The sequence below is a fragment of the Pantherophis guttatus genome, chromosome 1, assembly GCF_059756535.1.
Source record: "Pantherophis guttatus breed Tessera chromosome 1, ASM5975653v1, whole genome shotgun sequence".
NCBI lineage: Eukaryota > Metazoa > Chordata > Lepidosauria > Squamata > Colubridae > Pantherophis > Pantherophis guttatus.
This window is the reverse complement of record NC_142063.1, coordinates 295,363,326-295,385,966: the sequence shown is the minus strand read 5'-3', so window position 1 is coordinate 295,385,966 and position 22,641 is coordinate 295,363,326. Positions and strand designations below refer to the sequence as shown.

The 22,641-nt window shown below is 36.8% G+C and overlaps 1 protein-coding gene across 2 annotated transcripts; it reads right to left on the bottom strand.

The window, feature by feature from the left end:
- Nucleotides 1–830: 830 nt before the first annotated feature.
- AIDA (axin interactor, dorsalization associated) lies at nucleotides 831–22,026 on the bottom strand. 2 transcript variants are annotated; one of them, XM_034427880.3, is made up of 12 exons: nucleotides 21,411–22,026; nucleotides 14,474–14,543; nucleotides 11,875–11,928; nucleotides 10,271–10,325; nucleotides 9,064–9,127; nucleotides 8,084–8,190; nucleotides 5,937–5,948; nucleotides 4,690–4,812; nucleotides 4,456–4,503; nucleotides 2,778–2,900; nucleotides 2,307–2,424; nucleotides 831–1,283 (listed from the first exon to the last, which is right to left on the bottom strand). In XM_034427880.3, the coding sequence occupies exons 1-12, from the start codon at nucleotides 21,518–21,520 to the stop codon at nucleotides 1,187–1,189; spliced, it is 981 nt and encodes a 326-aa protein (XP_034283771.1). In that variant the 5' UTR covers nucleotides 21,521–22,026; the 3' UTR covers nucleotides 831–1,186. The 2 variants fall into 2 exon arrangements, with proteins under 2 accessions (XP_034283771.1, XP_034283772.1); XM_034427881.3 differs by lacking the exon at nucleotides 4,456–4,503.
- Nucleotides 22,027–22,641: the final 615 nt, after the last annotated feature.

The window sequence follows — 22,641 nt, the reverse complement described above, 5'->3', positions numbered from 1 at the left end:
TAAACTTAGAAACTTGAAGCACAGTTCAGCTTTTTTTTCTTAGAGCAATTTAGGATGGATTCTTTTCTTTTATAATCATCCAGTTTTTCTTTAAAAAATTAAACTATTAGTTTTAGACTATTCCCAATAGTAAAACTCTACAGCAGTTGAAATTATCTGGAACAAGTATACAGGTAGCCCTTGGGTTATGACCATTCATCCAGCTACTGTTCAAAATTATGATAGAACTGAATGAATGAATGGTACTTACTATATTATGGGCCCTTGGAGTTGTGGCCATTACATTGTCCCCATGGTCACATGATTGTGATCCAGGTTCCTGGCTCATGATTATGATGTTACCGTGAGCTATGGTCACATGTCATAATTTCCGATGTTCTTTGCTGGCTTCCCAAAAGCAAAGTCAATGGGAAAGCTGGCAGGAAGTTGGAAGTCAAGGTCACCTGAGGTCCCCCCTTAATGACAATAACCAGGACAACTTGGATTGCCATTGTTAAGCAAAGTGGTAATGTGACTTGCACAACTATGTGACTGAATCATTTAGCAATGGCAATTCTGGGCCCAATTGCTGTTGTAAGATGAAGACTAACTGTATTGAGTTTACTAACTTTCAGAACAAGCATAATTTTATGACTGGTAATTCCAGTCCTAAATCTTGAGAAAAACAAGTTTTTTTTTAAAAAAAAAAATGGATGCAACATGTGGGAGTGTGTGTGTGTGGAAGTGTCTTTTTGACATTTTATATAATTAAACTCGAATGGTAATAATACGTTATAAATGTAATGAACTTAGGAAAATGATACAAACAAAATACAGTAGAAAATTAAATGTTTTTTGATACTGGCATATCTTTATTGCTGTATTAGGTTTGGCAGGTGAGAATTCCTCAACTGCTTTAATTAAGGGTTCTGATATAACTGTAGAAATCAAGTTACAGAACTGAACTTAATAACCGGCCAACTTATGAAAAACTTGCAACACACTTTGGAACATCTGAGATAAAAAATATACATTCCAAAGAAACTGGGCTTGGATGCAGAGCATGGTTGCTGATCCACTGCTGTGCAGCATTGATGGTCATTTGTGACCACAAGGTAAATGCATCCAATTCTTCCTTCCTCCTGAAAGACAAGTGCTACATATGCAGCTACTATGATTTTGTGGCAAGTGGTTCAGTTCACAAAAGTCACTCTTTGTGCAGTGTTTGATGAAGATGAAGATAAAATGGCTTCTTGGTCAACAACTGAAGTTTCTTCCTCTTGAAATCAGTGGGTTTTTTGTACCTATAATGATAAAAATAGTAAATATCGGAATTAATCTTAATGCTGTTTAGGAACCTACCCCCGATTATTCTTTTCTTACTTAAAAGGATTTTGTATAATCTGAGCAGCTAGGTAAAATGAATACAACTCTTAATCCTAATTTGTACCTCCACAATAATTGTCCCATTTAAATTCAATGGCACTTGTCTGGTATAAAACTGTCTCAAAATTTGTTCTATACTAATTATTCAGATAATCATTCTTTCACTTTTCTGTCTATCAATTTTCTTCTAAATTAAGCCAAAGCAGTTAAAATGGTTTCAGAATCACAAACACAATCTAATATCTATTCTGAATATTACATTTTGGAGGGGGGAAAAAAACTCTTCTTCAGATCTTTAAACTTTTATTTGGGTTCAAAGCTAAGATATTGCTCAGCTATCATAAAATAATATACAAATCAAGCATTATGGAAGCTTAGCATTTCTCTTCATATTCAGGAAAAAAGTTAATGAAGTACACTACTTTCCAAGGATAACTTTTAACCATATGTCATTTGTATAAGAGCAAATATGGATGCTTGCTTTATGCAAAATTTTACTTACATTTAGAGATATGCATGCAATTTTTATTTTTGGGCAGTCCATACCTCAACTAAAACTCAAATTTTGGCTGTACACGGAATAAAGCAGAAATGTTTTGTTCTGAATATGGATTGAAATACACAGCTCTGGGGAAAACACAACAGTATGTAAGGGATTTTCTTGCCAATGGGACGTAGCAGTAGCTAGAGTGGGGAGAGGAGATACTGAGAAGATAGTAGGCAGGTGGATGAACACATGCATCACTGATGATCAGAAAAGGTGATGCATACTGATTCTGTCATACTTGCTATATTAAAATTACCCCTAATTTGATTTGCACCAAAACCTGGGACCAAAACATTTCAAGTTTTGTTTCTGACCAACCATGACTGATCTGAAAGAATTTAGCAGATGTTCTGGAATACATTGTCTGTTGTGTTTCATGCACATGCTTACTTACAGTTCTATAACGATTGGTCCAGCTTTAATTTCATCCATCTCCATAAAGGCAAAGCACTTTGTGCTGGTGAACCTTTTCTTGGGTTTATAGTGTTTAAATTCAAAGAAAATAGCTGCACCTGAAAGGTAGGAGAAAAAAAATCTAAAACATTCTTCAAATTACATCACTGTACTTCTTTATAGATTAGCATAGTTAATACAATATTGTTAGAACTGCCTTGAGGAAAAATGATCCTCATTGAAGATTCTGAACCTCTGCAAAGAATCAACCTAAGAACTTTGAAGCCACTGTCTTTTGATCTACCCCCATCCGAAATCACAAATAACATCTTTAAAAAGTTTTGAGTAGTTTGGTTAAGGCACCAAGGTAACCACATTTTTCTGGGGATAGCACAACTGTCTTCTCTCCAAGTTATTGCTTTGTCCTATTGATCACAGTTCAACATGATTTTCAAATCTTCATGCAACAAACCTTTTGTTAATTTTTCAACATGTTTCTGAATTTCAATGTCCACATTAAAATGAATGTAAGTGTCCTCCTTCCTTGAAGCAACAGGGGTGTCCTGTACAGGTGTAAGATCTATCCCATTGAGATCTGTCCCGAGAATAAAATTTAAGCATTAAACAGGGGAAAAATTGTTGTGACATTTGGTATATTGAACAAGGAGTACTTCCCAGGGTCATTACATTCATGATCTAACAGTCTAAGTGTTACAAAGATTGCTTCTTTTTGTAAACAGTTCAAACAATATATTTACACAAGAGTCTTTACAGGAATGTCACTTCCAAGAACATGGTAGTGATCATGAGTAAACAATATTGTGGTGTCGCTATGGTAAAGTAACATTGCCTATTTGGCCTTCCCAGTGCACATTCTCTGAGAAAGGTAACACATGCTTTCCAAAGTAATGAAGTATTTGGTATTTACAATACAGACTTGATCATGTGTGCAGGCTAGAGGAACATTTAGTGAACAGAAATGAAGTAGACTTGGGACAAACCCAACTTTTAACCAAGGCTCCTTGAAAAAATAGCGGATGGAAACCATTTAATATGAATAGTCCTCACCTGCAATGTCAATTGGGACTAGAATTTCCAATTCGAATCAATGTGGCCAAAAAGCAATTTCTTAACAAAGGTTTTTTGAAAAAAGTGATGCAAATCTTTTAATACAGGTAGTCTTTGACTTCTAACGGCAATTGGGATGGAATTTCCAACATTAAGCAATGTGGTTGTAAAGTACAATGGCATTGCTTAATAAGGGCAATCCCTGAAGTCCCAGATGCCATTCTTAACTAAATCCCATGGTCATTAGGTGAGGCACCTTCCTCCCAGCTTTCCACAACCAAAATCAGGCAGGAAAGGGTACAAGCCTGGCAGACAAATAAGTGGATGCTGCCAAGTGGAGAAGGGAGTGAGGCGCTACTGAGAAGGGTGAATGAGGTGTGTGGGAGGTGATGCCCAGATCAGGGAGGGTGCAAGGGTGTTGTGAGAGGTGCCACACAAGTTGAGGAAGCTGCTATGGAATGCAATAGAGCTGCAATGCAGACATGGGGGATGGTATGCGTGAGACATGGCAGAAGTGTAGAAGAGGTTTGGTGCAAGTTGAGTGCACGAGAGGCACAGATTGGGGAGGGTGTGCAAGAGGTGCTACATGGTTGGAAAGGATGTGTGGGTTCTGCCATGAGTGCAGTGTGTGCAGAGTGGTTGGGAGAAGATGCACAGGAGGGCTAGGTGAGAGTGCGTAGGTGGGATACTATTACCCAGAAATTTGTGATTTTCCCTGCCAGCTTCCCCTCTGACTTTCTGGGGAAGCCAGTAGGTAGCATTGCAAATGGTGATCACATGGTTGCATAGTGCTTGGCAACTGATCATGAATGCAAATGGGTTGTCAAGCATCCAGACCATGATCATGTGACTGAGGCTGTGCTGGGACAGCCAAAACTCTAAGAACTCACCATAACCAACATTCATTCAGGATCATTGTAACAAGCAATGGACACTAACTTAATGGTAATAGATTGAGAACTAACTATACCCTTTCACTATTCAGGAGAGGTTAATCTATAAAAAATTGTCTTAAATTAGCTGATATGTAAGTGGAAGATTAAATTTCAAGAACTCTGTATGCTAAATCAAAAGTGACTTACAGGAGTTTTCACATGTTAAATCTTGCAAGGAGTCAAGACAAGGCAGTTCTAGAAAGACAGCATGTTGAAGAGTTTCCATGGGGGAAAGAAATCCAGTATGACAAATGTCAATATTTTAAATTCTAAATGCTGATTACATAGTGGAATATTTTGCCAATTCAGTTCTAGCTAATACTGGATAAAAAGGACCAAAATTATATGCCTAGCCAAATCAATTAAGAAAAATATACCTACCTTTCACACTAACTGTGATATAGGGATCAATGCACTGCCCAGCATCTTTAAGACCAATTTTTTCTATTTTGATAGTTAGTAATGTCATCCCGGGTTCAGATGGTAATCTGGGTAATAAAGTACCTAAGGGAAAAATAGACCAAAATAATAAAGTTATTCAGCATTTTTAATACTTTCATTCTCTCGTTATTAATCCTGTCAACAAACGGATATCTGATAATAACATCATAAGACACAATCTCTGGCATAATTTATTCATATGATCTGATTGTAAATTACAGCATCTTGGAAAAGTAGGATCCTTTTCATAGTTGAACAAGAAGAGTCAAGGAACTATTATCTATTCAATTCTCTGCGCAAATAATTTGTCACCTGAATTGCCTGAGCAAATAAACACAGAAACATATGCATCATGACAAGACAAGTAGTTAAGTAGTTAACAGCTGGGAGAGAGCCAAGAGTAGACATAAAGCTTTTCTTTTCGAATATAGACTAAAACCACTTGCTAAATACCAATTTGGGGAAGAGTCAAAGCCAAATGCAGAATTATTGTCAGAGTCAACGTCTGTAGCACCTCACAATCCAGAGACAGGCAATGTAATTACCTTCCAGATATTTTAGATTTGTGGTTTTTAACTTATGATACATATATTCAGAGGTGAGACATGGGTGAAGGACATTGAAACTTACTATGTTTAAAGTTTACTGTAAACAATAAACACAGGAAATTCTGATACCATGCAATCTTCTTTATTGAAAGGGACATTTGATTTTTTTTGTTTTATGGTGAAACCCAGGTTCTTTAGTAGCACCACTGCTGGAACATGACATAAATGCCAAAACTAATCTTCTAGATGATAAATTCTATAAGCCATTGGCTACGATGGATGACACTGGGAACAAAAGCCCAAAACATTATTGCTCACTCTTGATGCATGAACTTTTATAGTGTATTAAAGTAAGCTTGCATTTCTGATAGAAAAAACTTTCTACAATCTCCACACATGCCAACTGATTTTTTAAAAGATGGATTTTCTCCATGTCAAAAGCAATTCAGAAATTTGTACAATTTGATTCTGTGCCTATAGAATAGACATTCATCATCTACCATTTATTTTTTGGGGAAAGAGCCAGATGGTAGATTTTAGTATAAAAGAGTTTTCACATTTACAATGCTAAACTATAAAACAACAGCAATGTGATTATTTTAATAAACAACAACTATTAACATTAGAACATCATCATACCTTCATTGGCTCCTGGATTAGATGAATGATGTAGCACATGGTTACACAATGGAGCCATGCAAGTAGAAGATAAGACAAGACCATGAATGATTAGGCAGCAAAATAATACAATATGGGATCCGTGAAAAGAAACAAATTGTACAATGAAGTACATACAATGGAAGTTACAATGTCAGGAAAACAGTCTCCTAAAACTAGTACCATAATGTGTAAGCTATCTCAAAGTTCATTTTTAAATGGCATCATCTCAGCACCATGGTATTTCAACTATTACAAAATTCTATTTATTCACTTTAATCGGCATACATATGTCAGGATTGTACCCAATTATTCTTATCTGGAGAACTGAATGATGCGTGCGGGTTCATGGGAAAAGTCTACTTGTGGAATACATGAATATATCCCCAAAACAGAATTTCTTGGAACTGAAGCTCGTGTTGGAAGTTTATCTATTTCAGACATGGCAATGAACATACTGTAGAAAACAGTGATGATCATATACTGTAATGAAAGGGATTATTGTGCTAAATCTAATATTATATACATGGACTTTCAACAGAACCAGTATAAAGTTTATCAACTCTTCCTTTTTTAGCTTCATAAGATCTTAAAGATCTTAAGTCCCCTAGAATACATTTGGTTAGTACAAAGCAAATTGCAATGGGTATTGACTTCAACAAGTGCTGTTTCACTGGCATAAGGCTACTGTCCGATTGAACTATGTCACTTATTTCAGACACTTCCTAAAAACCATTTACTGCTGTGCAAAATTGGTCAATTTTAGTGTTTTCACCCCCCCCCCCAAGTTTTTAAATCAAGTTTGAAAACTCCAGCTAGTGGCTAAGTATGACTAAAAAAAATATCACACAGTTCCTGGCCACATCAGGCTTTTACTTCAAGCCTCAAGAGGCACATATTTTTAATCAGCAACTAATTGCAAATAACAGGTTTTCCTTTCAGAGCTTTTATAAATATACAACTGGGGCTACTTTTAAACCACGATTGTTGCATGGGGTATATTTTCGGGTGTGGGGGGGAATTGTAGAAGAAAGGTAATATTCACCAACATAGAGCCCCTCTCTTTAAAAAAAAAAAACATTCGTGCTTTTTTGCCTTATCCATGCTAGCCTGTAGCCCTGATTAACTTTTGTGCAATCAATTTGGCACTTAAGCCAAATTATCAGAAATTAGGATCCAAAAAAGGAAAAACTAGCTTGGAGTGAGTGTAGGGTGCATTCACTGCACCTCTCAGTACCTCTCAGGGAAGCCATGCCTTTCCTGGGTTTGCACACTAGCCATGCTTAAATCATACCCTGTCATTTTTTCTGCTTAGTAAAGATCTATAATCAATAAACTTATTTAACCACTGGCTAATACATAAATAAATATGAAGCACCAATTTCCATAGGGATTATGCCTTGATAAAATGATAAATTTCAAATCCTATCTGAATTTGAGAGCTGACAAAATTAGTATAGATTTTCACAAAGCAAGCTTGCTTGATATTGGGCAGGCTTTTCTAAGAAAACTCCATGTTTCTGCTTTGCTCTCTGTCCTTCACCTTACCTCCAGATGATAAGGGACAACAGTTTTTAGTTCAGAAATAATGGCATTTCATAAAATCTTGGCACACAGGCATTCTAGCAGGGGCATGCTGAGATGCTCTTTATTCAGAAAGAGGTTTAGCAAACAAACATCCAATTGCAGATCCCCCACCCCCCCCAATAACTCTTGCATAAGGTTGGAGAAAAGAGGCCTGGAAAAGAAAAACCTATGAGGAACATTTGAAGGTGCTGGGTATGTTTAACCTGGAAACAGAAAACTTTACAGAGATTTGACAGCTATCTTCAAATATCAGCAGAAGATGGGACAAAACTGTTCCAGAACACAAAACTAGAAACAATGGATTTAAAGTACAAGAAATAGATTTTAACTGGACAACAACAACAACAACAACAAATCTAACAATAGGAGGTAGTGGTGGCTAGATGGCTGTAAGTATGAATTCCTGCACTGGTCAGTGACTGGATTAGATTACCTTCAAGGCCCCTTCCAGTCCTTGCATTCTCTGTTTCTAACTGTAATTCTAACATTCTCATTTTTTCCCCTTCTGGATAATTATAATTTTATTCACTTTGGCCTCTTACCTGGGACTCTGGCAGGAAATGCATCTGGAGATCCTGCTCCAGCTCCACCTTCCTCTTCATCTTCTTCAAATTCTAAATCTTCCTCTTCACCAGGTGCTAATATTTTTCTTTTAAAAAAGGGAAACATCATACTGCAACTGAAAACTGAGTTGGATAGGAATTGCCACTATATCAGAATATAATACTGGGAATACAGGTAGTCCTCAATTTACAGCAGTTCATTTAGTGACCGTTCAAAGTTACAACAGCACTTTAAAAGTGACTTATCAGCCTTTTTCACACTTACGACCATTGTAGCATCCCCATAATCTTGTTATCAAAATTCAGATGCTGGGCAATTGGTTCATATTTATGATGATTGCAGTGTCCTGAAGTCATGTGATCACCTTTTGCGACCTTCTGACAAGCAAAGTCAATGGGGGTGTCAGATTCACTTAACTATATAACTAATTTAACATTTGCAGTGATTCATTCAACAACCGTAGCAAGAAAGGTTATAAAATGGGGCAAAATTCACTTAACACTTAGCAACAAAAATTTGGGGGTCAATCATGGCTATAAGTCGAGGACTACCTACAGTATATTTATGGCCTCCATTCAAGTATCAGAAGATTAGAATTGAATTTCAAAACTGCTACATTCTGCAGACCTATATTTTGCATTTTTTTAATATAACTTTGTTACATTTTTATAGAACATGAAGACAAAAACTAACAATCATAATTAGTCAGAAAGAAGGATAGACAGAGAGAAACACTAAAGAGAAAGACAGAGAATAGGAGTGCAGAAAACAAGCTATAGAAAAATAGGATAAAAATGAAATGATTTCTAACTTCTTTTACAAAAGGTATAAATAAAACTTGAAATACACCAATATAGAGCTATAGAATCCAGTAATTGGTAAAATCTATTGACCCTTTGACATATGAAAATTTTGCAATTTCCGACATAGGTTCTTTCTGCATGTAATTTTTCCATACCTTGGTGGAACAGGCTGAACATCAAAGGGAAATTCTTTATTATAGGTAAGAATACTCTTTAAGACTGTAAGAAAAGACAGTAATAATTACAATTAAAATTCTATATAATTATATAAAAAGAGTAGGGCTTAGTCCTTATAGGCACAGTAAGAAAGCAGAAAGTCCTTATTGTATTTTCCATACATTATTAAGATTACTTAAATTAGCAAATGTTAAATATGAGACTTCTATATGAGCCATACTGGTACAGGGATTAGAATGCAGTATTGCAAGCTAATTCTGCCAACTGCCAACAGTTCGATTTTCACCGGTTCAAGGTTGACTCAGCCTTCTATCCTTCCAAGGTTGGTAAAATGAGAACCCAGATTATTGAGGGCAATATGCTGACCCAGTAAACAGCTTAGAGGGGGATGTAAAGCACTGTGAAGCGGAATATAAATCTAAATGCTACTGCTATTAAGTAAACATGATTTTGGAGAGAAAAACATTATTAGAATTTGATTTATCTTTAGAAGACAAAGATGTCTGTCTTGAAAGGGTAAATTTAACTTAGGCAATATCTGTGACCGATATTATGCAGGAACAAATTAGTTCATATGTAAGTACGAAATTCAGAGAATGGATTAATTGGCAAAAGGATTGCTACAAATTGCTTGGGGGATCGTTGACTGAGTTTTATTGGCAGATATAGGAAATACTATCAGTTGTTTAATTATCAGCCATTTGAGAATATCTATTTTCCCTCTGTTGGCAGAGGTTGTTTCAACTGGAAAAGCAAAAGGCATGGCATTTATTTTGCCAATAGCTTAGAAACATAATTTATTTTTCCACACATATGTACTATTGCTATGACTTTAGCATTATATATACACAGAGACATACAAATGTACTTGATATAAGTGAGAACTATCATTCTGGTAGCAACGTTCCAAACTCTTTTACTAAAAAACTCAGTAATTATCACAGAAGCTACTGGGAAAGACTATATTCCAAAGACTCCTTCCCAGGATAAAATGGAGTAGGCACAGGAACCTTTAAGACTTTACTAATATAAAAAAGATACTATATAAATTAAGTTTCCTGTAATTATTTGCAAGGAAAAGGCACTGTTGCATAAAACCTGAAGTTACACAGATTTGTGAAATCCATTTTTCTGGTGGAGGCATTTCTTTAATACTTTTTTAATTAAAAAAAGGGAAATACTTACTTGGTTCTAGTTTCTTCAGATCCTCCAGCTTAAATTCTTCCTCGGACTGTGTAGACTACAAGAAAAACAGCATTTAACATCTGCAATTATTATTCATTGCTATTTGTAGTGAGTTACAACAATTAAATAGTGGCAGTTTTGTAGTCTACAAAAATATGCAACCATAAATAATTAAAAAATTCATAATCTTATTGAGTATAAAACATCACACTCACACACACACAGAGCGCCTATTAACCTAATCAAGGTGACACCATGACCCTCAGCATGAACTTGGTTTGAACTAGGAGGCCATTCCAAAAGACCGGTGCCTCCAAACCTCAGTTCCCTTCGCTGCCCTAAAATGGGGAATCATTAGCAGCTTTTTTCAAGTAGATCAAATGCAATGGAAGAATGTGGTTCTGCTGATAACCTGGTGCCATATCAGAGGCCCATAGCACTAGTATAATGTGCTCCCCCTGGGAAAGTCACAGATTGCCTCATTTTCAACCAACTACCGCTTCCAAGTGGTCTTTAAAGACAGTGTCACATAGAGCACATAGCAGTATTTTAAACAGGTGGTGTCAAGTGGACAGGTCACTGTAGTAATGTTCTCCTATCCCAGATAGGGCTACAACTGGTACTACAGCCAAAGCTAGGCAAAGACTTCCCTGACTACAACTTCTACCTGCTATTCCAGCAAAAACCACAAGTCCAGGAGGACCCATTTAGAGGTACCACTGGAGCAGACCGAGCGCTTTGATGGACAAACAGTAATTCTGTTTAAGTCTCTTCTTTCCCATCCAGAATCTCAGGAGGATTGTACTTTATTACCAGCCTGACCTGGGGTAATGATGTAAAGCTGAATTATCTTTAGTCCATTGATGATGCTGGATCCCAGACCATCAGTTGATATATAACGATAACTTATAAATGTTAAACGGAAGGAAAGAGGCTGGCAGAAGGGGGAGGAAAGTGACCCCTAGAGAGTAGCCACAGACTCCTCTCCTCCCCTTCCCACTAACTGGAATCATTCATTAGGAAAGGAGCGAAGTGATTGCAAAACACTGCTCTGGTTCTACCTTTCTGGAGTTGTATTGGAATATAGTGGTATATATTGTTAATGCTGCAATAAATAAATAATGAATAAAAGGAACAATAAAGCCAGATTTCATACTCATTCTTGACCAGCTTCAAAATACCTCTTTGCTAACAGGAAACATTTTTCTTTGGTGGATGCAAGTGGCAATAGTATTTTTGTGAATATTACATAGTTTAGTGGAAGATAGGGAGAAGATAACTACAGTATTATAACTTTCAAGTTGCTTTAACGGAAAGATTAGAGAAACCAGTATAAACATTTTTATACTGGTTTTTAATACTATCAGTATAAAGAATTTTATATTGTTCCAAAGTCAAATTCTTTTTTAAGATTCATATTATAAGCCATTGCTTAATTTTTCTATTGTCTTAGACCCAGACACTGTAATAAATCACACATAACAGAAAGATGAGCAGAATACATGCCTCTGAGTCAGATCTTTCCAAAAGGTGTTCTTTAAGCTTTTAATATTTAATGAAACCCATAAAGAAATCAGAAATCATAGGTGAAACCAGAATTATACCTGCAAAGCTGCACTTCTGAGTTCCAAGCATGTTGCAATCTTAGCTAACGTTTTCTGCAACACAGGAAAGACAGATTAATTTGACGCTGTTGTATTAATATTTTTATATGAAACGTAAACAAAAATAACTGTTAAGGATATATGGCTGAGGGAGCAGCAACCCAATAGTAGAACAGAAAAAAGAAAACCAAGTCCTTGACATAGCTTCTACAGGCAGCCAACACACAAATCAAAACTGCACCCAAAAACTGCTTGTCACATTCAAGTTTCCTGTGTTCCCAGGCACAAATAAGTTCATTTTTTAATGTAACTTCAGCACTGTGATATAAAAGGTCTGGAAACAGAATGCCATACAGTTAGCAGACTCCATTATGAAGACATACATTTTCATACATTACTGTGAATCTATATATATGAAAGCAGAAACTTTGTACAGTAAGGATGAAGATACTATTTTCCTCTATCACATTCTCACCCACTTATCCCTTACAATAAAGCAAAGGTAATTGAGCTTTCAGCCTACTTTCCTTTTTCAGTTTAGCAAGTATGCTTAAGAGATTGTATTTTTGCCGTTAAAAAAAAAAATTGCTCCTTGCATTTGGCAACTTCTTTGTTATGAACCAGAAAGTTTTAGGATATATTAAAAGGCACTTGAGAGTTGAAGAATGAAAGTATTCTGTACAGATTTTCTTGAAAGTTTTAGAGATAATTTTTTAAAGTAAAAGCCTCTTCTGAATTGTGGCAAGATACCAAAAAATATTATTCACAACTGTTTCTCAGGAACCGCACCCAACACAAATATTAAAAAAACTAAAACACTACAGCTAGCCTCAGCTACAGTAATGTTTTTCTAAATTATCCTATCCCCAACAAGGCACTTCACTGTTTACTAATGAAAATACCTTATTAAACACATTAAATTAACAAAGTGAATCTTTATACCCACTTTATATTTTTCTAAAAAACCTTAAAAATTCCTTGATCACTAGATTTGTCAGCTACCACCAAACAAGGACACACATTTCAGATTTCATGCAGAATTTTATAGCTCTAATGAAATGCTATATTTTCAGAAACTTAAATCAGTTTTTAAGAACAACCTTCTAAAATAAAAATATTTTCTATGTAACTGAACTTTTATGATTTTACATGGCCAAAAAATGAAAACATCTTTTTTTCAGGTGCCAAAAATACAAGATGTCAAAATTTACCATGGGAAGGAAGGAAGGAAGGAAGGAAGGAAGGAAGGAAGGAAGGAAGGAGGGAGGGAGGGAGGGAGGGAGGGAGGGAGGGAAGGAAGGAAGGAAGGAAGGAAGGAAGGAAGGAAGGAAGGAAGGAAGAAAGAAAGAAAGAAGCCATAATTAATTCATCCAAATGCCAGAAGTTTTACTACTCTAAAGAATAACGAGAATTTCCTGGTCAGCCTAACATATACATCAGAGATTACATCTCAACATTAACACATAAATGCATTCAACTATTCTGTAAAACAACTCCCATCTCCCCTAAAAAAGGAACAAATCCATGCCTTTGTAGGATGTACTTTGGCAAGGTAGGGAAATCCTCTTCCCATATCTCATCATATATTTTTTACACAAAGGATTCATTACTTAATGGCAGAGATCCAACAAAGCCTGAGAATAAGTAAAAGGCCCTTTCCATCCATGTTACTGGGGGGGAAAGGGGGGAAGGAGAGGAGAAAAAAATTGTCCACCTTCCAGTTGCAGCTTTCCATTCAAAAGTGTCCTCAAAGCCTCCAAATTCACAAGTTTAGATTTAGGTGGGGCAGGAGCTCATAGCACGAAGTATAGGCATAACAATATGAATAAAATCCCACCATCAGAGCCATCTTATTAATGGCAAAGCTCAACCACAATTGAAGAGGCAGCATTTTAACTGTTTCTTTATTCCCTAACAGACTAACATAAGAGGAATAGCGTAGCAAGAAGTGGCAGTCTGTGCATGAAAGAAAGATGGTTCTGAGAAAAAAGCTGGACTGTTGAATTCCTGATGGAAGAAACCTGTGGAGAAGAAGCAATGTGTTTTTGGTAACCTGTCCTCTGAAATATTTGACTTTCAGCATTTCAGGACAAGAAACCAGATTGCTCTTCTTTAAAAAGTGTAATAATCCAGCAAAAGTGATACATATCTCTTTGTAAAGTTAATATAAAACAGGTATTTCAGAATACAATTGTCTGCACTATAATCTCTTTTTTTCACATAGTCACATTTTATTTAACTATGCTAATGTATTACCTAGTGTAGTGGAGGCATGTATAACTAACATACAGGAAAAAGTAACACAATGTTTAATAAGATAAAAATGTGTACTCTATTATGATTACTTTTTAGATAATTTATATTACATATGAATGCAATAAAATAGGTATTGTTCCTTTGCAAGCTATTTTATATCTTTAAAGAACTGAAGTATTAAGTCCATTCTCTGAATTTGGTGTATACAGATAAGTGCTACACAAGCCCAGCACTTGTAAACTATAGCCGACACAAGCAAATTATATAAATGACTGCAAGAAACAAATTAAACATTCCTTCTAAAAATAGATTCACCATGAAATGAACATACACCATTATGTACCTTTTGATCTTCTGTGAATTCTGAATTGTTGGGTTGAGACACTGCCTCTTTCTGTAGATGTCTTGCTAATCTGGAGAGAGGTAAAGAAAACAAATAATTTAAGGGCTTTAAGGAGTCTCTAATTATAAAAGTACTCATGAGATATAAATTGAATAGTACATTAAGCAAATTATAGGCAGAATGTATCTTCTGATCCCAAGAAGCCCATAAAATAAAGAAGACATATAAACCAACTTATTTATTTTCTACAAGACTTTTAATATTTAGTCCAGGGCTGTCAAACTCCTGGTCTGTGGGCCAGATGTGTCACACTTTGGCCACGCCCACACCTGGTTTAGCAAAGGGGAAAAAGGTCCCAATACGTCTCATGATGCTGCCATGACGTGAGTTTAACACCCCTGTAATAGTCCTTTTTTATGCATGGAGAATGGAGCATATTCATTCATATTGACTATGAGGGAAACTATTCTGGCAACCTTGCCTCCCTTGCCCTTATCCCAAAGTAAAAGTAAATAAGAAACTATTGCAGCCTATTGCAATCCAAATTTTCCACATCTTTTCCAATTCTCTCAAAACAAGCAAAAAACAAAACAAAACACCAGCATATTTATAGTATCTACTATCTTTGTAAATCTGTATCAGACAGCAGCACATCTTCTATAAATTTAAATCCATCCCATACATTTAAAAAGGGAAATTTTCTGCAGATGGATGATCAAATCAACTATAACGCTTTAATTATTTTATCTAGAAACTGCTTCCCCCAAATCTATGCAATTTTGATTTGTAGAAATGATATATGTGATATTGCTGCCAAAGTGAACAAATAATACTGTACAATACATTTGTAACTTGATTACAGTATTCTTGCATGTAACAGGCAATGCTGGTCCTAGATGCTGATCTTAGTTTGCTTTATACAGAGATGTAAGAAATACATCTGGACAAGGAAATAAACATCTATACTTCTAGAGATTCCAAGTCATTTACTCCCAATATTAACAACTTGCATTATCCAAAAATCTCTCCCTCTTTCAAACTGGGAGTGTTACAATTTTATTCAGATACCTGTACTGGGTAACAGGAATATGAAGCAACCAGTGACATGACTACATGTGATCTTTCAAACCTAATTTTTAACATGCTTAGACTGGGTTGTTTGAGATTCATCAAAACAGTAAAACAAACATAACCTCATTCCCTCACCTGAAGCTTAATAGTGTTTAATATATAAAAATATATTTGCTGCAAAACTGATAGATCAGCTGAAATTATTTTTTCCTTAGAGACCCATGTAAGAGCAACACACATCATATATATCCTTTTATATTTGGCTTTCCAGCTGATCTCTCTTAGTGCAAATAGTGAAGCAGTGCATCCCATTGATTTCAACAAAACTTGCTTTTAAATACACATTTGGCATAAACATTTTAAGGTAATCTAGAGCTTTGTGCTTTTTTCAAGAACTATACAAGCAAGAATTCAATCTATTCTGTGGGTTTTTAGCGCACTTTCCCCTTTTCACCACTTTATTTCCCTATTGCCATTTGTTTTGACGCATCACTGAAGGATTCTCTATTTGCTTGCCTCCTGGAATAAGCTTCATCTCTCCAAATTTTAAAGACTGGAAAAAGCAAAGATTGATATCCATTAGCTAACCACAAAGAACCACTCTGCTGTAGTGGTTAAGATACCAGACTAGAAACCAGATGACCATGAGGCATAAAATCAGCTGCATGACTTTAGGCTGGTCAGTCTCTCATAGCTAGGAAGTAGGCAAAAGCAAGCTACTTCTGAAAAATCTTTCCACAAAAACTGCAACAACTAATCCAGGCAGTCAACAGGAGTCAAGACTGACCTGACCTTACACACACACACACACACACACAAAATAACCAGACAAATATTCACTTGCTTGTATGTTCAATGACCTTAACACCTTAACAGTAACGAGACCTCCAACAGTTACAGTACATCCCAAAGGTAATGATTTTCTACATGTATTTCTGGTTCCTTAAAAAACGTAAGACTGTCGAAACAGAACAGCAATAAAGGCAATCTTCCATGAAAGAGAGCCATCCACCATTATTGAAATTTACCAAGATGAGTTTCCTACATGCAGAATAATAATAAAGCATACAATGTTTTGGCCAAACAACATTATTGCCTTACATCTTCTATACTCCTCTATAACACAAATGGCTGGCATAACAGAAAAGCTGATAAAGACTTCTCTAAAGACAGAGATTTGAAAAACTACTGCTAGAGTGTTCAATGTTGACCACAGGGAATTCCTAAATTTTATCATAATATTCTTTCTAAACTTCATGTACAGCAAGAAGGGTAACTTAACTGGTAGGATTAATACTAAAGAAATAGATCAAGAAGACCTATAACAATGACATATTTTACAATTATAACAAATAATTGTCTGCTACCTAGGCATCATACATCACTCTAGGTAGCTTACAATAAATGACGAACAGAATATGCTTTCAATGTACCAACAAGCTCAGAATACTAAAAGAGGCAAACTACTTGAGGAAATGATCTCTATTTATTAGTAGACAGTACTAGAAATAGAGATAACAATTTTATAGGTTGCTTTCGGATAAACTTAGAAGCAAAAACAGAATTCCCCCCCCCCAAATAGATTTTTAATAAGAAATACTTTTCTCTCAATGATAACATAGAAAATGCAATATGAATATAAAATCTTAACAAGTTTGAGGAAGTTGGCAAAGTACAGAATAGGCAAACATAAGAGTTATCTATACGAGTGGTTTACATTCGCAGCTGGACTAAAGGTTTGAAACCAATGACGATGGATCCAGTGGCTTCTATTTTTCCATGGAAGTGTCCATCTCAACTTCAAGAACAGGCACCATCTTTAAAGTAACAATGCTAGTTAGAGATCACTTAATTTTGAACATAAAAATGAACAACTGGAGAAAATTTATAATTTTGAGAGAAAAAAATGTTCTCCTTCCATAATACATTTTAATAGAGATATTTCCATAGAGCAGATGACATCCACACATATTCTTTTATCATATACCGCTTCACGGCCTAAGTGGTTTACAAGCATATTTTATTCCAAGCATATTTTATTGCTTTTAGATGCAATTAAAAGCCCACTATTAATTTCAATGGGATCCATTTCTGAGTAGTTAGAAAAAGTATCCTATAAAGATATAAAATGCAGTGCTATGTAATGTAAAAGTGCCTTAATTTTATTTGCATATTATTTAGAGTTATACCAAAAAGTTTTAAAAAATAAACAGCAAGCTATGGCAGCCAAGATACAGATATCTTTTAGTTCCTAATAGCTGCATAATACAGGGAAAAAAGAATCAATCCAAAAGAGTTCTTAATCATTTGAATTTAGACATTTTCTCCATGAGCTGTCATGAAAAAAAAATGTATAGAAAGCAAAGATTATTTTTTTCAGAAACTATTTTCAACTTTCTTATACAGAAAACTCTCTCTAGCTTAATAGAAAAGATTTTGAGTTGTATGTAGATTGACAATATTCACGTGTTGTAATATTTTAATATCATAGAATGTTGTAGTCAAAATTTTAAGGGAAAAGTTAATACAAATATGTTTTATATATATTTCAATCATAAGTCAATTATACAGTATTTGGAAACAATTCAGAAACGTGCTTAGAGTATAAGCATAATGCCAGTCTGCAACACTTTATAGTAGGGATGTCTTGGGGTTCTGTAGTTATCCTCTGCACCTGCTACATAATCATAGAAAATGATGCACCTACTTTAAAGAACTACAGGAAGATGCTACATTCATACTCCATAAACATTCCAAAGGCATTATGGAATCAAATCTGAAGCACTGTGACCCATTTTTTCATCACTTTTCCTAAAAATGTTATAATTTTTTCCACTAAAAAAGTCCCCCTTCCTACCGGCACTCTACTTCGTTAGCAAACCTTGAGGCAAATCACTAATCTTTTTTTAAGATGGGAAATTGATGCTGAAAGATGGCAATTTGTGCAAGGCCATACAATGAATCAAACTGCAAAAGTACAACTTGGATCTAGCTTAAACTCCAAATCTTGCCCATATGATTGCACTACCCGGTATTTCTTGGAACTGGCTAGAGTTACTTCAAACTTACCATTTCCAAATTTCACTTTTGTTTCACAAATGTGTAATTCATATCGACTAAAACTAGTTTTGAAAATATTTCTGCATGAATTTCAGAGGAAAATTATCTTATGCTCACATTTAAGTTACTAATGGGGAACTACTGTTGAGGGTCCTAGCATCAAAAACTAGGCTTTCACAACCTTTAATAATAAGGAGAATTGTTACTTATTGCTGTTTGGACCAGTCTTTTTTTCTCATTTAAGAAAATGTTGAGGTTTAAGGAAAAAAAACAGTTAAATGATACTTGCTCATTCATTACAATTACAAGACTGTCTGGGAATTATGAATAATTTGCAATTTTGCAAGGAAAAACCATGACATTTTTATATTAAATCTATATTAAATGACATTAAATACATACATCATCACAGAAATATTATATTGTTACTAATGTGCTAACTGCTACAGGTAGTCCTTGACTTACAACAGTTCATTTAGTGACTTTCAAAGTTACAATGGCACTGAAAAAAGTGATTTATGAACATTTCTCACACTTATGACCACTGCGGCATCCCCATGGTCATGTCATCAAAATTTAGATGCTTGGCAACTGACTCATATTTATGACTGCAGTGTTCCAGGATCATGTGATCACCTTTTGCAACCTCCTGATGAGCAAAGTCAATGGGGAAATCAGATTCAATTTACAACCGTGTTACTAATTTAATTGCAGTGATTCACTTAACAAATGTGGCAAGAAATGTCGTAAAATGGGGCAAAATTCACTTAACAAATGTCTCACTTAGCAACTTTTGGGCTCTTAGAACTTAGAAATTTGGGGCTCTATTATGGTCATATACCTCTATTATATTGCTTCTATTTTTATATTGAAAACTACTTAGTTGCCATCTGTTTTCAGAAATAGCATGCAAATTAAAATGTGATCTTTATAAAACAATAGTGTCACTCATTGATTAGGCAATATAGTTTAAGAAAATGTAATGGGAACCATGCTTTAAATCTAAATATCATACAGATGCAAAATATCAGATGTGATAATGACCAGCAGTTACAGGCAGTTTAAAAGGGATTGGATAAATTCAGAGATATAGCTTTCAATGTCTACTAGTTGATGCAGCCATAGTACCACCAAAATCAAAATGCTTTAAATTCCAGTTAGAGATCAGCAGTAGAAAAGAGACATTACCAACTGGCTGATTAGCCATATTATGACACTATAGAAGCTTAGGCCTTGATCCAGTAAAGCTCTTAGAAATGCATACAATTATAGATCAAGACTTCACAATGTTGCACATTCCAACTGGATGGGCAAGGGAAATGCTATAAATATTTAAGCATTCAGTAACTTCCCTCCCAACTTAATCTTTCTACAGTTTAATTAAAGCAACAAATGATTTTTTTTTGTTTCCTAATTGCTCGGGTTATTGTTAATCTATAAAAGTTAAATATAAATGTATGATCTTTTATTAGACACATGCAATATAATTTTACAACTCTGAGCTAACAGGACTATAAGCGCACTCGCTACGCTCTAGTCTTGTCAGAAGTAAGTACATTGATGTTGTAGCATAACATATGTTAGTCTTGGAGGTCTTGGAATAGCTCCAGCAAACAAAAAATAGTATACAAGTGCTCCTTAACTGCCATTTAGGGTGGGACATTTTCGTGTTGGGAATAAAACATTCTGAAAGCAAAAGAGTTAATGGTTATCAACTATTCAATATGATATATAATGGTCAGAAGCCAAAGATATATTAATTTCCTCCCAAGAGCCAAGTTCTTTCAGCTAGATTCCTTCTCCAATCACGAGGCTTCTGAAACCATGGGAGTTTTCAAAAGCAACATTTGCCAATAGACAATAGATTAATTGCTTCCTAACAAGCTATTAATGTTACAAAATATCCTCATGTGGCAGTTCAATAAAAATTAGCCAAATACTATATGGAAACATAGGTTTATTATCAGTTGTTAGGAATGGGACTAGAGCTACCAAATACCCAATTTTAAATCGTAGAAACAGAAGCAATTAATCCACAGAATCTCTCTCTCTCCCCCCCCACACTTGTACTAACATTATACATCTGGTACTGCTAGAGATGACCCTGAAAGAATCCCAAGGTTCAGATTAAGGATCTAGAAACAACAGGTGGCTTCCAAGGCCGAAACTTCCGTCAGATATCCCAAAGCTGGCCAACCTAAAAAAAAAATCACGTTCAGAGCCTGGGGAAGCCTCATAACAACATTAGCAGAATTATTTTGTTGGCGTTTATCTTTAAAAAAAAAACCCATTACATTTCAAAGCAGCAATAGATGCAGATCGGCAGCAAGAGCCTCAGCATCCTCCCCTCTGCATCTTGTGTGTAGAGGCAGCCATGGGGCAGTGATGGAAGCGACCCTTCCCCAAATCTGTAGCCTCGACGCAGAGCCTCCTCTTCCTTCGTCCATAGACCCTTCGCGCCAGACAAAAGCCTTCCAGCGCGAAGTATTTACGACCAGAGGGACCCTCGCACAACCCCCCCCCTCTCCCCTTTGCGGTCTTCCTGGAGCAGCCCTTCGCCCCCGGCCGCCTGCAGCTGCCCTTCGCCCCACCCAGAGGCTTTGTAGCGCCTGCCTGCCCTCCAGGTCACCCCTTCGGGGCTCCGCCCAGACCCGCCACCCGCACCCAGCCCCGCGGGTGCCTGAACCCCAACTTCTCGCCCCACCCAGGGGTTCTCCCCCCGTTCCCGCCTTCGCCTTCAGCAGCTCCCCCTTCAGCCAGCCCGACCCTTTGAAGCTGCCGCCGCCGCCCGCTCACCCCCACTCACATCTGATACTCGTCGATCGCCTCCACCAGCTGCCCCCAGGAATCGAAGTCGGTCCCTTTTCTGAAGCTGGCGCCCCAGCGCAGCAGAAGGCTCCGAGTCGCTTCCGACATGGTCCCAGCTGCTAAGGCTCCATCTTCATCGGCGGCCGCGCCGGGGAACGGGAGCCGGGGAGCGAGGAGTGGAGGGGCTCTCGCCGGGCAACGGCCGCTCGCTCCAGTCCAAGCAACACCGCCGCTCACTCCCCGACCAAGCCCATTTGCCTTCTCATCCAAACCTGGCAGTCGCTTCTAGCGAGGCCCCGCCCCCCAGCATGGGCGGTTGTACCCAAAGCCGCCTTCCTCTCCTTGCCCTGCGCAGCGGAACTGGGGACGCTGTCGGCTCCCGACTGCGCGCGCGCGCGCGTAGCCCTAAGCTATTGTAAACTTGCAAAGGCAGCCCTCGGGGAAGGCGCTTCTTGGTTTACTTTGTGAGCTTCTATTCCAGCGGGCGACCGCTGGCAAAATATGACAAGCCGCTGCAGCGGAAAACTGCAGAAGTTTCGAAAAGTCCCAAGAAAACGTCACTGTTAAAAAAAACGTGGCTTTTAATGTGTTGCACCTAGAAGCTCGCTGATTACACCGTGACAGAATGTATGTGCATTATGACCCTCTTTCATTATGAACCTGAAAGAGAGGAATAGATTCTGCACACTTATTGTTACTCTCTGTATTTACCAGAATTGTGAGGAAAAGCTTATGCAAATTCCAAGTTTGCATTGGGACGGGGAAATCCAGTCTCACATATTCTTGCTTGGGGCATAGCTGCCTCGATTTACATGTGAGGAGATTAGTTATGTTTTTATTCGCACTAGTTTTTACAACGTCCCTTGCCAATAGCCTTTTGATGCGTTAGTCCTGGTAAACGCACCAAGAGATGCTTTCAAACTTTCTTGAGGTAACATGAGGGGTTAAGATTTTTTTTTTTAGGGGGTGTTAGTTTAATGATTGGTTAAGCAATTTAGTTTATTGTTAAAAGTCAATAGAAATACCTTGTGTTCTGCTCTGGGAAGTCGGGGAGGGGGGGTTGGGTGGGAGGGTTGTGGGGAAATTGTGTTTGTTTTAAAACTTTTTCAATTAAAAAAAAACAAACTTTCTTGAGGTTCGCTTGCCGCCGCCTTTCATCATCACAAGCCAGACACATCTGATCGCCAGACGGCCATCCCTTTCGGTCGCCCTCTGGGCTTTGCACACTT